We start from the raw sequence: 13,688 nt of genomic DNA, 5'->3' as shown, positions 1-13,688 counted from the left end.
ATTTTCTCCTAAAACTGTGTGAATGCTTTAACAGTACTGTCTAGTAAATGGTACAGACATTGTATTGCAAATATATCCCAGTCCTAATCTATATCAGAGGCCCTCCACAAGTTTGTGTCTAATTGTTTAAACACAAGATATGTACATGCTCCAAAACACTTGGCAGGCATTTGTCTATTATCCAATATAGGCTTCCTCAATTTGCCTTTTAGTTTTAGTTTTTATAATTAAAGGTGCATGATATATGGATCAAACGTAGAGATCAGATCAATACAACTGATGGTTGTCCATATTCGCAAATTCAAACACATTTCATGGACAAAACAGATGGTTGCACAATCCGAAAGTTTATTAGTTTTGGAATAAGTAACAAAATAGTTCTTGAAACATAGTGCTACAAAAGAATGCTGAATATTATATGGACAGATCAGTAACTTTTGGAGAGGGAGGGTAAAAACTGTAGAGAGAAATCAAGGCTTGAACAGAGTTAGCAGATTCAAATGGATGTAGGTTGCAGTTGTTATGTAGAGCTGGTGAGGCTTGCACACGATAGAGTAGCATGGAGTGCAAAGAAAAAAATGACAATTATATTTGGAAATTCTGCAAGGTGCATTTGTATTCCAATTACTGATAGTTTTTTTCCTGTGTGTGATCTGCAGATATTTCTTTACCCCTGTTACACATTTTAGTTTTGGTTGACAATTTTGGTTGCTCATCCCTATTAACTTTTCTTGCAATTCATTATTTTATGAATGTCCAAAGACAGACTCAACAATCCTAACCTATTTAAATGCAAGCGACCGTTCCTACACCACCCCTTGAAAATGTGTTAGGATCAAATGATATTGCCACCTAGACATCTAAAATGAATGTAACGCCAAAGTTCATGTACCTGAGTGAAACAATATGTTTTAATATACAGATGGATTTCATCCATGCATTACGTCTTTCACATAACTGTTCAGATAACTCAATGTGCTTTATAATAAAGCATATCAAGTTTTCTAAATAAATTACTTATAACCGCAGCTAATGCTTCTAAGGGCGACATCCTCATGGGCGTCTGTGACAATAACTGTCAGCATTAATTCTGCAGGGTATTAAATATATTTCTGGGTGTTTCTGTGGAAAATCCAGCATGGAACACTATCAATATTATAAAATAATAGACTCCTATTCACCATATAGTGGAGATACTGGGTAGCAGACAGGCACAACAAAAAGACTGTTAAACAAGTAAGCTTTCTGCCAAAAGGCCTGCTTCCGAATTAGACAACATACATGCAAACGAAACTCACACACAAGTCACCACTGTCTCTGGCTGCTGAGCACAGACTGTGAGCAGCTGCACATGATGTGAGAAGAAATCTGGGTGGTGCTTCTCCCATCATGCTTCGTTCCCATCCTCTCCTATGCCACACCTCAGACTTTTCCCCTGTGCCCAATCCCACTCTTCGCAAATTTATCGACTGCAATACCAGCCACGCCAATCGTGACTTCACCTCTTACCATCCATGAGTCCTCATCACCACCACTCTCCTATCTCCCTCCATAACAACCTATCTTTTCATCAACTATATCCCATCCCAGGGAAGGTCCTTTTCCAGTTTTAGTGGACATTTACAGTGCTATATTTTTAATGGTCTGTGTTTCTTCTGCCATGTTCATTTTTTTCAAGTCTTTTTACTGTGCTGTCTGCCCATATCTTTATTACAGTTTGTAAATAATTCACGAACATAGTATTATTTACATCATCTTTTACAGTAATTTTAAATTCGTGGTACATAAATTCCCGCCGGAAAGGGGTGGCGGGATGAAATATCAATAAAGAAAGAGAAAAAGACGCAATTCTCTCAAGTCATGCATTCGCATCGATTTCTCGAATTGTCGATCTGTGTCACCAAAAGGTCGCTATTTCTATATCCTGACGGAGGCTTTGCACTTCCGAGATGTTGGTGTTTTTTAGTGTCCGTCCACAAACTTGTGAATAAAAGCAATTTAATACTGCACTCCAACGGGACATGTGGGTGGATGCATATGCAAATTTTCATAGACATTGGAAACTTGGCTTAATTACTACACCGAGATGCGAATTTTGTCTCAGATCTATTCATACGTGCTGTATGCGCTACTTTCTCCTGTCAACAGGAACGATCACGTCTAAAGCAGCTGAAAATACATTCTCGATAATAGAAAAACATTAAGTTAACATAGAAGATTTTTTTGCAAAGTTATGGATCGAATAATTCTGCTGCGGTCATATTGAATGTATAGCGTCATTTGTTTTCGCATTTAAGTACAAGCAGACGACGCGAGTGTGCCTAAGTTCAAACTTGAAAATGAGTGATTGTGGTGATACGTCGGTAACAGAATTACGCCACAGTTTATTGAATGTTGTTAAAGAACCTGTTGTATTCGATAATATGATCACAAATTGGGAAATATTGTCTTGGGACATGGAACAATGGGCGAGTAAATTAGGCGACAAGAAACTGCCATTCAGGGTTGGATTAAACAAAGCAAACCCAGTAAGTTTGTATCAGGAATAATTTTTTCTATATATGCCATGTTTGGTTTGAGATTCATACAAGTTTATCAGTTAAGAATTAGCCAGTCGGTAGTGTGAATATTAAGACTATACTTACTTTTAACCCTGCTCCACGTTTAGCAGAGTATCGAATGCCGTATACATACAGAATACAAAGTTAAAATAAATGCGTGTTTCATGTGCATGCGTAAACAGTTTGCTTGAACGAATTTTGGACACAGTTATTCTGTATGAAGGAGTATTAGTCACTATCTACTAAAAGTATTCTGTAAGTAAGAACAGGCAGCTCAACATTAAGTTAGTAATCAGTTGCCTGCTTTCATACCTAGAATTCATTGTACAAGATTTGATTCGCCATCTGGTTGTGACAGATACAACTGTTTCGTGAAACCGTTTTAAAGAAGTCAAAGAGAGTACATTTTTATACCATCATGTTGTACAACCTTCTTCCTTAAAGGAACTGAAGTCGCACTTAATTAGAGTGAAAATTAAATGCCCTTCTGGATCCTAAGCCCCTTCCCATAACCTTTCCTCCTGGTAAGTTAACAAGGTACATACAGCTTCATTGCTGAAAGCATCAAATTTTTCCATAGGGTGCAATTTCTGTAGTACTTGTATTTGGTTCAGTCATAGACAGGTGTAGGGCCTATCATTTTGTACTGGCAGTTTAGTAACTTTTGTAGCCAGTGGTAATCTCTCTAAGATACGGATGCAGGTAATGAAAACAAAATCTTGACAGTGAGATAGGAATGTTAGAACTCAATATTAAACTTATTGGATACAAAAAATGGGTCACTGAACTTGTTGTTGTTGTTGTTGTTGTTGTTGTTGTGTGCATGTGTGTGTGTGTGTGTGTGTGTGTGTGTGTGTGTGTGTGTGTGTGTGAGAGAGAGAGAGAGAGAGAGAGAGAGAGAGAGAGAGAGAGAGAGAGAGAGAGAGAGACTGACTTTCAGGATGGTGGTATCACAAGTGTTTTCATAACAAGTGTATCAGTCTGGTCTACAAAGACTTCTTTAGCGATATTACATCTAAGTAACATGGACAACAGGTTTTTGGAAACAGTATGAAAGATGGTGTAACTTTCCTTTTTAATTTTTTTCATGTATGTACCATCATGCAGCCAAAAGTTTGTTACATAAGAGAGACGCTTACTTCTTACGATAAAAAAATGTAGCCTATAAGAACATAATCCCACTCATGTACATATGTGGTTTACAACTGACCTACAAAGGTGTAAAGCAGCATGTGATGTTACAAAACTGAGTTGAAGTAATGTTGGGTCTCAAAGAAAATTTCAGTACTTCATTAATGCTTGTAACATGAATAACCCTGCTAGCAAATGTGCAAATACAACATCCAGAATGCATGTCACACTGACAGCCCCTGCAACTTTATGGTATCAGTAAGTTCTTCATCCAAGGATTATTTTACAGTCATGTAGGGTGTGTAAACTTAATACAAGGAAAACGGATGTCAGATATGTAGACAGACACACGAATATAACCGTATGTTGAATGAGGACAGCTCGTCGGGCTTGGCCTTGTTGAATTAACCATCCCAGCATTTCTCTGAGGTGTTTTAGGAATAACACTGCACGTCTAACTGAGGATGGCCATACAGAGTGTGACCGTTCACCAAACCAAATCAGATCCATGACTAAAAAAAAGTGCACTACCTAATTTGGTTATGCATACTGTGCAATTTGAACATATGATTCCTGCCTTTAAATGAAAGTGACATTAACACAGCAATAGAAAAATAATTAACTCAGTCAAATTAAGAGGATTTTTTTTTTTTTTTTTTCCTAATTGTGTGATTGACAGACGGCGAGCGGGGAGGACTGGGTGTTATACTGATCCCCATAACAAGAAGTTCGAGGTGCATTCTTAAACTGAAACTGAGCCTGTGGGACTGACTTGACCTGTTTGGGGGAAACCTGATTTGTTCAGTGTCAAAAGGAGGCAAATGAAAAAGGGTCGGGGCCTATTACGTGTTGCAGTTTAAGTGTATGGCAAAAGATGATACCTCTTAGGGAAATGTCAGCATGGGACAGGAAAGCACACCACGTGCACTTATGCCTGGAGGCTCATTCAACTTGCTGAAGAGGCTGCTCCAGCTGCCATTGAGGGAAAAGGGTGCAACTAACTGCGGATTGATGCCTGACATCTGGGATCCAAGATCATACTTGGATCATTTCAGTGACTGGCAGAAAATGTCAAGATGACGAGCCTTGCATCCAGCTTGCATCCATAGGTATTAAAATCATAATGGTTAACTGCCGAAGCGTTCACAACGAAGTGCCCGAGTTCGAAGTGTTCCTGGACAGCAGTGAAACTCACATAACACTAGATAGAGAAAACTGGTTGAATCCTGAAATTGATGGCAATGAGATTTTTAGGCAAAATTTAAGTGCATATTGAAAGGATAGGTTAATGGGAAATGGAGATGGCGAATTTGCCGCAGTAGACAAGAAGCTCAGATCCAGAGGGATAGAAACTGAAGTAGTTTGTGAGATTATTTGGTTGAGACTTGTAATCAAGGGAGGACACAAAATGATAATTGAATCCCATCACGCACCAGACAAATCCGCTGGTGAAACTGAAAACTTAAGAGAAAACCTTAACTCACTTGTACACAAGTTTCCCAATAGTACTGTAATCATTGGTGAAGACTTTAATCATCCGACAATTGATTGGAAAAACTGCAGTTTTGTTAGTGATGGGCATGATAAGACATCCTATGAAGCAATATTAAATGCGTCTTCTAAAAACTACCTAGGACAGATAGTTCAAAACCCAACTTATCAGATGTAATGGCAACAATCAGACCCGGCCTGTTTCAGGAAGTCCACATTGAAACTGGTATCAGTGACCACAAGGCAGTTATAGCAACAACGAATAGCAAGACACAAAGGGCAACTGAAGGAACCAGAAAAATTTATAAATTCAACAAACTAGACAGACAAAAAGTAGGAACTTGAAACATTCTGCACAGAGCAGGAGAATGTTTAGAAAATGTGGCCTAAGTTTAAAAGAATAGATGACCATCCGGTGGATAGATATGTACTCAGTAGAACAGCTCATAATGGAAGGGCCCTCCATGGTATACAGCCTTTGTAAAGAAAATTCTAAAGAAACTGGGACTGTTGCACAATAGGTTTAAAACAATGCATAAGACTATAGCTACAGGGGTGCTAAATGAAACGCATTTGGCTGTCAAGAGAGGGAAGCGTGAAGTGTTCAATGATTACCATAGCAGAATATTGTCAAATTGCTTTCACAAAATCCAAAGAAATTGTAGTAGTATGTAAAGACTGTTAGTTGCACCAAAGTTAGTGTCCAGTCCCTAGTGAATGAGATAGGAACTGAAATTGAGGGTAACAAAGCAAATGCTGAAATGCTTAACGTTGTTTTCAGATGTTTCTTTACAAAGGAAAACCCACAAGAATTGCTCAAATTTGCTCCCTGTGCAACTGAAAATAAGAGTGAAATAAGTATTAGTGTCAGTGGTGTTGATAAACAGCTGAAAGTTTTAAAATTGAACAAAGCCCTATGGCCTGTTGGCATCCCTATTGGATTGCATTCTGAATTTTCAGCTGAGTTAGCCCTTTTTAGAACTATAATCTACTGTAAATCCATTGAACAAAAAACTGTGCCCAGTAGGTGGAAAAAAGCACAGGTCACACCCATCTACAAGATGGGTAGTAGAAGTTATCTGCAAAACTACCGTCTAGTATCATTGACACTGATTTGTTGTATAATCTTAGAATGTGTTCTGAGCTCAAACATAATGAGGTATCTCAAACAGAATGGCTTCTTCCATGCCATCTAACATGGATACTGAGAACATCAATCACATGGAGCTCAACTCACACTGCAAGCTTTGGATCCAGGCAGTCTGGTAACTGCTGTATTTCTTGATTTTCAAAAAGCATGTAACTCAGTGCAACACTTACACTTATTGTCAAAAGTACAATTGTGTGGGGTATCTAGTGAGGTTTGTGACTGGTTGAGGATTTCTTGGTAGGAAGGATGCAGCAAATTATTTTGGATGGAGATTCATTGTTAGATATAGAAGTAACTCCAGGTGTCCCCCAGGGAAGTGTGTTGGGGCCTTCCTGTTCATGCTTTACATTAATGACTCGTGGACAATATTAATAGTTACCTCAGACTTTTTGCTGATGATACAGTTACATACAGGGTGAATATAATTAAAGTTAAACTTTCAAAACGCTGTAGAAATAACACCACCGGGCGTGATAACATCAGATTGCAATGGAATATTATCGGAGAAAGGGAAAACGTAAGGCAGAAGAAAAAAATAGTGTGAAAATTGATCGATAGATGGTGCTGTATGTGTCAGAATACATAAATGAAAACACCTATCATGTGCACGACCCATTGAAGTTGGTATAAACACACCGTGTACATGGCTTTTCTTCCTTTCATGTCTGCGACATTCGCCATGACTGTCTCAATGCAGGATCGCGCTCTGCTTGCAAAGCTGCATTACAAGAATGATGACTGTGCAAACGTTGCTCTTCAGAAGTTCCAGACACTGAAGGGTTTGAAAAAAGACGTTGGTCCGATAACTGCCATGGGTCTGGAGAAAATGATTCGGAAAGACAGGTACTTTTGGTGTGCAGCTTGGTAGAGGGAGGAGGAAACGAATTGACATGGTGTCAGTGGAAGCAGTGGTCACAGCAATACAGGAGACGAGTGGTGGTGTGCAAACGTGTAGTGCACGGAGAATTTCCTGAACACTGGACGTACCCATGAACAATGTGCATAAAATTATACCAAACTTCCTTCTTTGCTATCCATTCAAAACTACCCATGTGCACGAGTTGCTTCGTGTTGACCTGCCAGCAAGAGAGCCCTTTGCTTCAGAATTTCTTGCCCACTTGGAAGTGGACATGTCAATACTCAGAATTGTTGAATAGTGACAATGGAAAATCCAAACGCAAATAACCAGTACCACTTCATACTGAAAAGGTCACTGTGTGGTGCGGGTTTACGGCATCATTTATCATAGGGTGCTTCCAGTCTTGTTACCTGTACCATCACTGGTAAGTGCTATTAGTGCCTTTTGCACAACCACGTCATTCCAGCTCTCCAACAGCGTGGATTTGTGGATGGGATTGTTTTTATACAAGATGGCGGACATTGCAAATGCAGTTAAGCATCTGCTGAAGTGCCATTTTGGAAATGCTAGAATTATCAGCCGCCATTTCCCTACAGTTTGACAGTCCCGATCACCTGATCTTAATCCATGTGACTTCTAGCTGTGGGGCTGTCTGAAAGATGTTGTATTCAGTGTTCCAATTGCAAACTTAGCTGCATTGAAGGCACACATTGCGCAGCACATTCTGAACATGACTCTGGAAACACTTTGATCAGTCGTGGAACATGCTGTTTTTCAATTTCAACTTGTTTCAGAAAATGGTGGACAGCATATTAAACATGTTTTGTGCCAGTCACATGGAAATTAATAATCCAATTTGATATTGATTGATGCTTTTTATGTGGTTTTTGTCCTCAGGTCAATTAAAAACAGATGTGATTGATGCTTTTTATGCAGTTTTTGGCCTCAGGACATTTAAAAACCAATTTTTCCCACCAAATGTGATATGACCTTGCTGTGGTGGATGGGCTTACATATCTACCAGTATCACACCTGTACACCCATGCACACTGAGTAGTACAGTTTTACCTCAAACATACACCTTAGGCATTGTTGTATGATTCATTTGTCATTTGTAGCCGACCACTACTAAATTATGATGCTTATAGAGCCATCTAATGCTACATTTTGTAACCTTTTTTTCTGCTATGTTTTTCCCCATTCTCCAATAGCATTCCATTGCAATTTGATTTCATTCTGACCAGTTGTGTTACTTCTACAGGCATAACACTTTGTAGGGATACAAAATTGAATGATGACATAACTTCAGTTGTGGATAAAGCAGATGGTAGACTTCAGTTTATTGGTGAACGAAAGGGGAAGTACAATCAGTCTACAAAGTAGATTGCTTACAAATCACTCATGTGACTGATTCTAGAATATTGCTCAAGTGTGTGGGACCCGTACCAAATAGGACTAACGAGGGATATTGAACATACACAGAGAAGGATTGCATGGATAGTACAAGTTTTTTTCACCTTTGGGATTGTGTCCGAGACAAGCTGCAGAAACTGAAGTGGTAGACTCTTGAAGATAGACATAAACTACCCAGAGAAAGTCTACTAATAGAGTTTCAAGAAATGTACTACAGCCTGCCACCTATCACTCACATGGGTATCATGAGGAGAAGATTAGAATAATTACAGCATGGATGGAGGTATTCAAATAGTAGTACTTCCCATGCTCTATACATGAATGGAACGGGAAGAAGCCCTGATAACAAGTAAAATGGGATGCACCCTTTGCCATGTACTAAACAGTGGTGCACATAATGTAGATGTAGATATTATAACACATCTAATATGGAATCATTCCATGTGTGGTTGAGCCTGAAAATCAGAAATTAAATTTTGCTGCCCACAACAAAACTATAGCATAAGGGAAAGATATATTCTTGTACATTTAGCCCCATGTTATTGGTGTATTCTTGTATTTACTAAAACACAAAACTATTTTAACCCTTCATTACACACTTTTTTTTAGAAGTTAAGGGTTAATAATACAGTGTACTGATCACATTTGTCTGACAAGGAAGTTACTGATAAGTGTACACAGAATCAGAAAATTTTATCATCAAATGTTGGCAATGGTGGCAATAGTTACTTTCCTCTCCCGTCACTGAATATCATGTTGTTCTTTCAGAGGTAATAATTTTTCAAGCATTGGAATAGTTGTAATAGACAAAGCTTTTGTTAGAACAATTATTTTGTTGCTAAATCAAGCTCATATACCTACTGCTTGTTGAACACATTTGTAAGAAGAATAATGCAAAAATTTTTGTAACATGTGGTAAGTAACAGAAAGAAAATTATGAAAATTTTTAGAAGTATTGTGAAAATGGTCCTTGACTCACAGCTCTGTTTAACACAGAGGAAACTGTCACACACCCATTGTTGTTGTTGTGGTTTTCAGTCCTGAGACTGGTTTGATGCAGCTCTCCATGCTACTCTATCCTGTGCAAGCTTCTTCATCTCCCAGTACCTACTGCAACCTACATCCTTCTGAATCTGCTTAGTGCATTGATCTCTTGGTCTCCCTCTACGATTTTTACCCTCCACGCTGCCCTCCAATGCTAAATTTGTGATTCCTTGATGCCTCAAAACATGTCCTACCAACCGATCCCTTCTTCTAGTCAAGTTGTGCCACAAACTTCTCTTCTCCCCAATCCAATTCAATACCTCCTCATTAGTTACGTGATCTACCCACCTTATCTTCAGCATTCTTCTGTAGCACCACATTTCAAAAGCTTCTATTCTCTTCTTGTCCAAACTAGTTATCGTCCATGTTTCACTTCCATACATGGCTACACTCCATACAAATACTTTCAGAAACGACTTCCTGACACTTAAATCTATACTCGATGTTAACAAATTTTTCTTCTTCAGAAACGATTTCCTTGCCATTGCCAGTCTACATTTTATGTCCTCTCTACTTCGACCATCATCAGTTATTTTACTCCCTAAATAGCAAAACTCCTTTACTACTTTAAGTGACTCATTTCCTGATCTAATTCCCTCAGCATCACCCGATTTAATTTGACTACACTCCATTATCCTCGTTTTGCTTTTGTTGATGTTCATCTTATATCCTCCTTTCAAGACACTGTCCATTCCGTTCAACAACTCTTCCAAGTCCTTTGCTGTCTCTGACAGAATTACAATGTCATTGGCGAACCTCAAAGTTTTTACTTCTTCTCAATGAATTTTAATACCTACTCCGAATTTTTCTTTTGTTTCCCTTACTGCTTGCTGAATATACAGATTGAATAACATCGGGGAGAGGCTACAACCCTGTCTCACTCCTTTCCCAACCACTGCTTCCCTTTCATGCCCCTCGACTCTTATAACTGCCATCTGGTTTCTGTACAAATTGTAAATAGCCTTTCGCTCCCTGTATTTTACCCCTGCCACCTTCAAAATTTGAAAGAGAGTATTCCAGTTAATGTTGTCAAAAGCTTTCTCTAAGTCTACAAATGCTAGAAACGTAGGTTTGCCTTTCCTTAATCTTTCTTCTAAGACAGGTAGTAAGGTCAGTATTGCCTCACGTGTTCCAATATTTCTACGGAATCCAAACTGATCTTCCCCGATGTCAGCTTCTACCAGTTTTTCCATTCGTCTGTAAAGAATTCGCGTTAGTATTTTGCAGCTGTGACATATTAAACTGATAGTTCGGTAATTTTCACATCTGTCAACACCTGCTTTCTTTGGGATTGGAATTATTATATTCTTCTTGAAGTCTGAGGGTATTTCGCCTGTCTCATACATCTTGCTCACCAGATGGTAGAGTTTTGTCATGACTGGCTCTCCCAAGGCCATCAGTAGTTCTAATGGAATGTTGTCTACTCCCGGTGCCTTGTTTCAACTCAGGTCTTTCAGTGCTCTGTCAAACTCTTTACGCAGTATCTTATCTCCCATTTCGTCTTCATCTACATCCTCTTCCATTTCCATAATATTGTCCTCAAGTACATCGCCCTTGTATAAACCCTCTATATACTCCTTCCACCTTTCTGACCTTTCTGCCTTCCTTTCTTTGCTTAGAACTGGGTTGCCATCTGAGCTCTTGATATTCATACAAGACCTCTCCAAAGGTCTCTTTAATTTCCCTGTAGGCAGTATCTCTCTTACCCCTAGTGACACAAGCCTCTACATCCTTACATTTGTCCTCTAGCCATCCCGGCTTAGCCATTTTGCACTTCCTGTCGATCTCATTTTTGAGACGTTTGTATTCCTTTTTGCCTGCTTCATTTACTGCATTTTTATATTTTCTCCTTTCATCAATTAAATTCAATATTTCTTCTGTTACCCAAGGATTTCTATTAGCCCTCGTCTTTTTACCTACTTGATCATCTGCTGCCTTCACTACTTCATCCCTTAGAGCTACCCATTCTTCTTCTACTATATTTCTTTCCCCCAATCCTGTCAATTGTTCCCTTATGCTCTCCCTGAAACTCTCTACAACCTCTGGTTCTTTCAATTTATCCAGGTCCCATCTCCTTAAATTCCCGCCTTTTTGCAGTTTCTTCAGTTTCAATCTGCAGTTCATAACCAATAGATTGTGGTCAGAATCCACATCTGCCCCTGGAAATGTCTTACAATTTAAAACCTGGTTCCTAAATCTCTGTCTTACCATTATATAATCTATCTGATACTTTTTAGTATTTCCAGGATTCTTCCAGGTATACAACCTTATTTTATGATTCTTGAGCCAAGTGTTAGTTATGATTAAGTTATGCTCTGTGCAAAATTCTACTAGGCGGCTTCCTCTTTCATTTCTTCCCCCCAATCCATATTCTCCTACTATGTTTCCTTCTCTCCCTTTTCCTACTGATGAATTCCAGTCACCCATGACTATTAAATTTTCGTCTCCCTTCACTACCTGAATAATTTCTTTTATCTCGTCATACATTTCATCGATTTCTTCATCATCTGCAGAGCTAGTTGGCATATAAACTTGTACTACTGTAGTAGGCGTGGGCTTTGTGTATATCTTGGCCACAATAATGCGTTCACTATGCTGTTTGTAGTAGCTAACCCGCACTCCTATTTTTTTATTTATTATTATACCTACTCCTGCATTGCCCCTATTTGATTTTGTATTTATAACCCTGTATTCACCTGACCAAAAGTCCTGTTCCTCCTGCCACCGAACTTCACTAATTCCCACTATATCTAACTTTAACCTATCCATTTCCCTTTTTAAATTCTCTAACCTACCTGCCCGATTAAGGGATCTGACATTCCACGCTCCGATCCGTAGAACGCCAGTTTTCTTTCTCCTGATAACAACGTCCTCCTGAGTAGTCCCCGCCCGGAGCTCCGAATAGGGGACTATTTTACCTCCGGAATATTTTATCCAAGAGGACTCCATCATCATTTAATCATACAGTAAAGATGCTTGTCCTTGGGAAAAAATACGGCTGTAGTTTCCCCTTGCTTTCAGCCGTTCGCAGTACCACAACAGCAAGACCGTTTTGATTATTTTTACAGGGCTAGATCAGTCAATCATCCAGACTGTTGCCCCTGCAACTACTGAAAAGGCTGCTGCCCCTCTTCAGGAACCACATGTTTGTCTGGCCTCTCAACAGATACCCCTCCGTTGTGGTTGCACCTACGGTACGGCCATCTGTATCGCTGAGGCACGCAAGCCTCCCCACCAACGGCAAGGTCCGTGGTTCATGGGGGGGGCACACACCCATAATCCAAAAATATATAGAAACCTATTAACACATCTTTGAGCTATCAGTTATCCACCTCAATGAATGAATGGCTTTCCACAACCAAACAATGTCCTAGGGCAGAGTGGCATAGCACACAGCTGAATGCAACACGCTCAATTTCAGTGACTGCTTCACAATCCATGCCATCCGTATCCTGCCAGCCAATAAAAGCTAGTTGATTTTTATGAAGAAATGTAATTATGTCTAATTGTTTTAGCCTTTTCCTTGTGTAAGGGAAGAATTCACCCAAAAATTATAACTTTTCTTGTACTTTGCTGATTTCAAAGTGAATTTTAAAATCATATCTATCAGTAAAGATGTAGTCCAGAACATCATAAGTTTTGAGTTTTTGACTTTTAATGATCCTGCCACATGCCATTCATTGATTGGATTTGGTTCTATATTTTCAATGGTGGCAGTCTGAGACTTTTACTTTATTGGATGTGACATGAAGATCTCATTTTACATAAAACTTCAACATTCCTTATTATAGCACTTAGAGCCATTTTTATTTCGTATCTTCAATTTACAATCTGGATAAATAATTAAAGTACAGTATACAATTCCATGAGTACTCACATTGGAAGGGAGATACCATGTTATGAAAAAGCCAGTAGATACAAGTTCTGTTCAAACATTCTGGAAAATTCATAATTTCACACCAATGGCATGTTGGAGTGAAATGCAGTTGGCATTCCTGCACACGTCTGTGTTTATTGTGTCACTGCTCGAAGTTTCATT

The 13,688-nt window shown here is 39.0% G+C and overlaps 1 protein-coding gene across 2 annotated transcripts in view; it reads left to right on the top strand.

Annotated features, from left to right (window-relative positions):
- The first annotated feature begins 1,998 nt into the window (after positions 1–1,998).
- LOC124619623 (HSPB1-associated protein 1) overlaps positions 1,999–13,688 on the top strand; it is a 111,030-nt gene continuing 99,340 nt past the window's right edge. The window contains exon 1 of one of the 2 annotated variants that reach the window (XM_047146131.1): positions 1,999–2,528. In XM_047146131.1, the coding sequence (XP_047002087.1) occupies positions 2,340–2,528 (189 nt within the window). In that variant the 5' untranslated portion in view covers positions 1,999–2,339. The remainder of the gene's footprint in view (positions 2,529–13,688) is intronic. The other variant, XM_047146132.1, reaches the window with a different exon arrangement.

Source organism: Schistocerca americana, chromosome 6 (genome assembly GCF_021461395.2).
Source record: "Schistocerca americana isolate TAMUIC-IGC-003095 chromosome 6, iqSchAmer2.1, whole genome shotgun sequence".
NCBI lineage: Eukaryota > Metazoa > Arthropoda > Insecta > Orthoptera > Acrididae > Schistocerca > Schistocerca americana.
The sequence above is the reverse complement of the archived record's forward strand: the minus strand, read 5'-3'. Positions and strand labels throughout refer to the sequence as shown.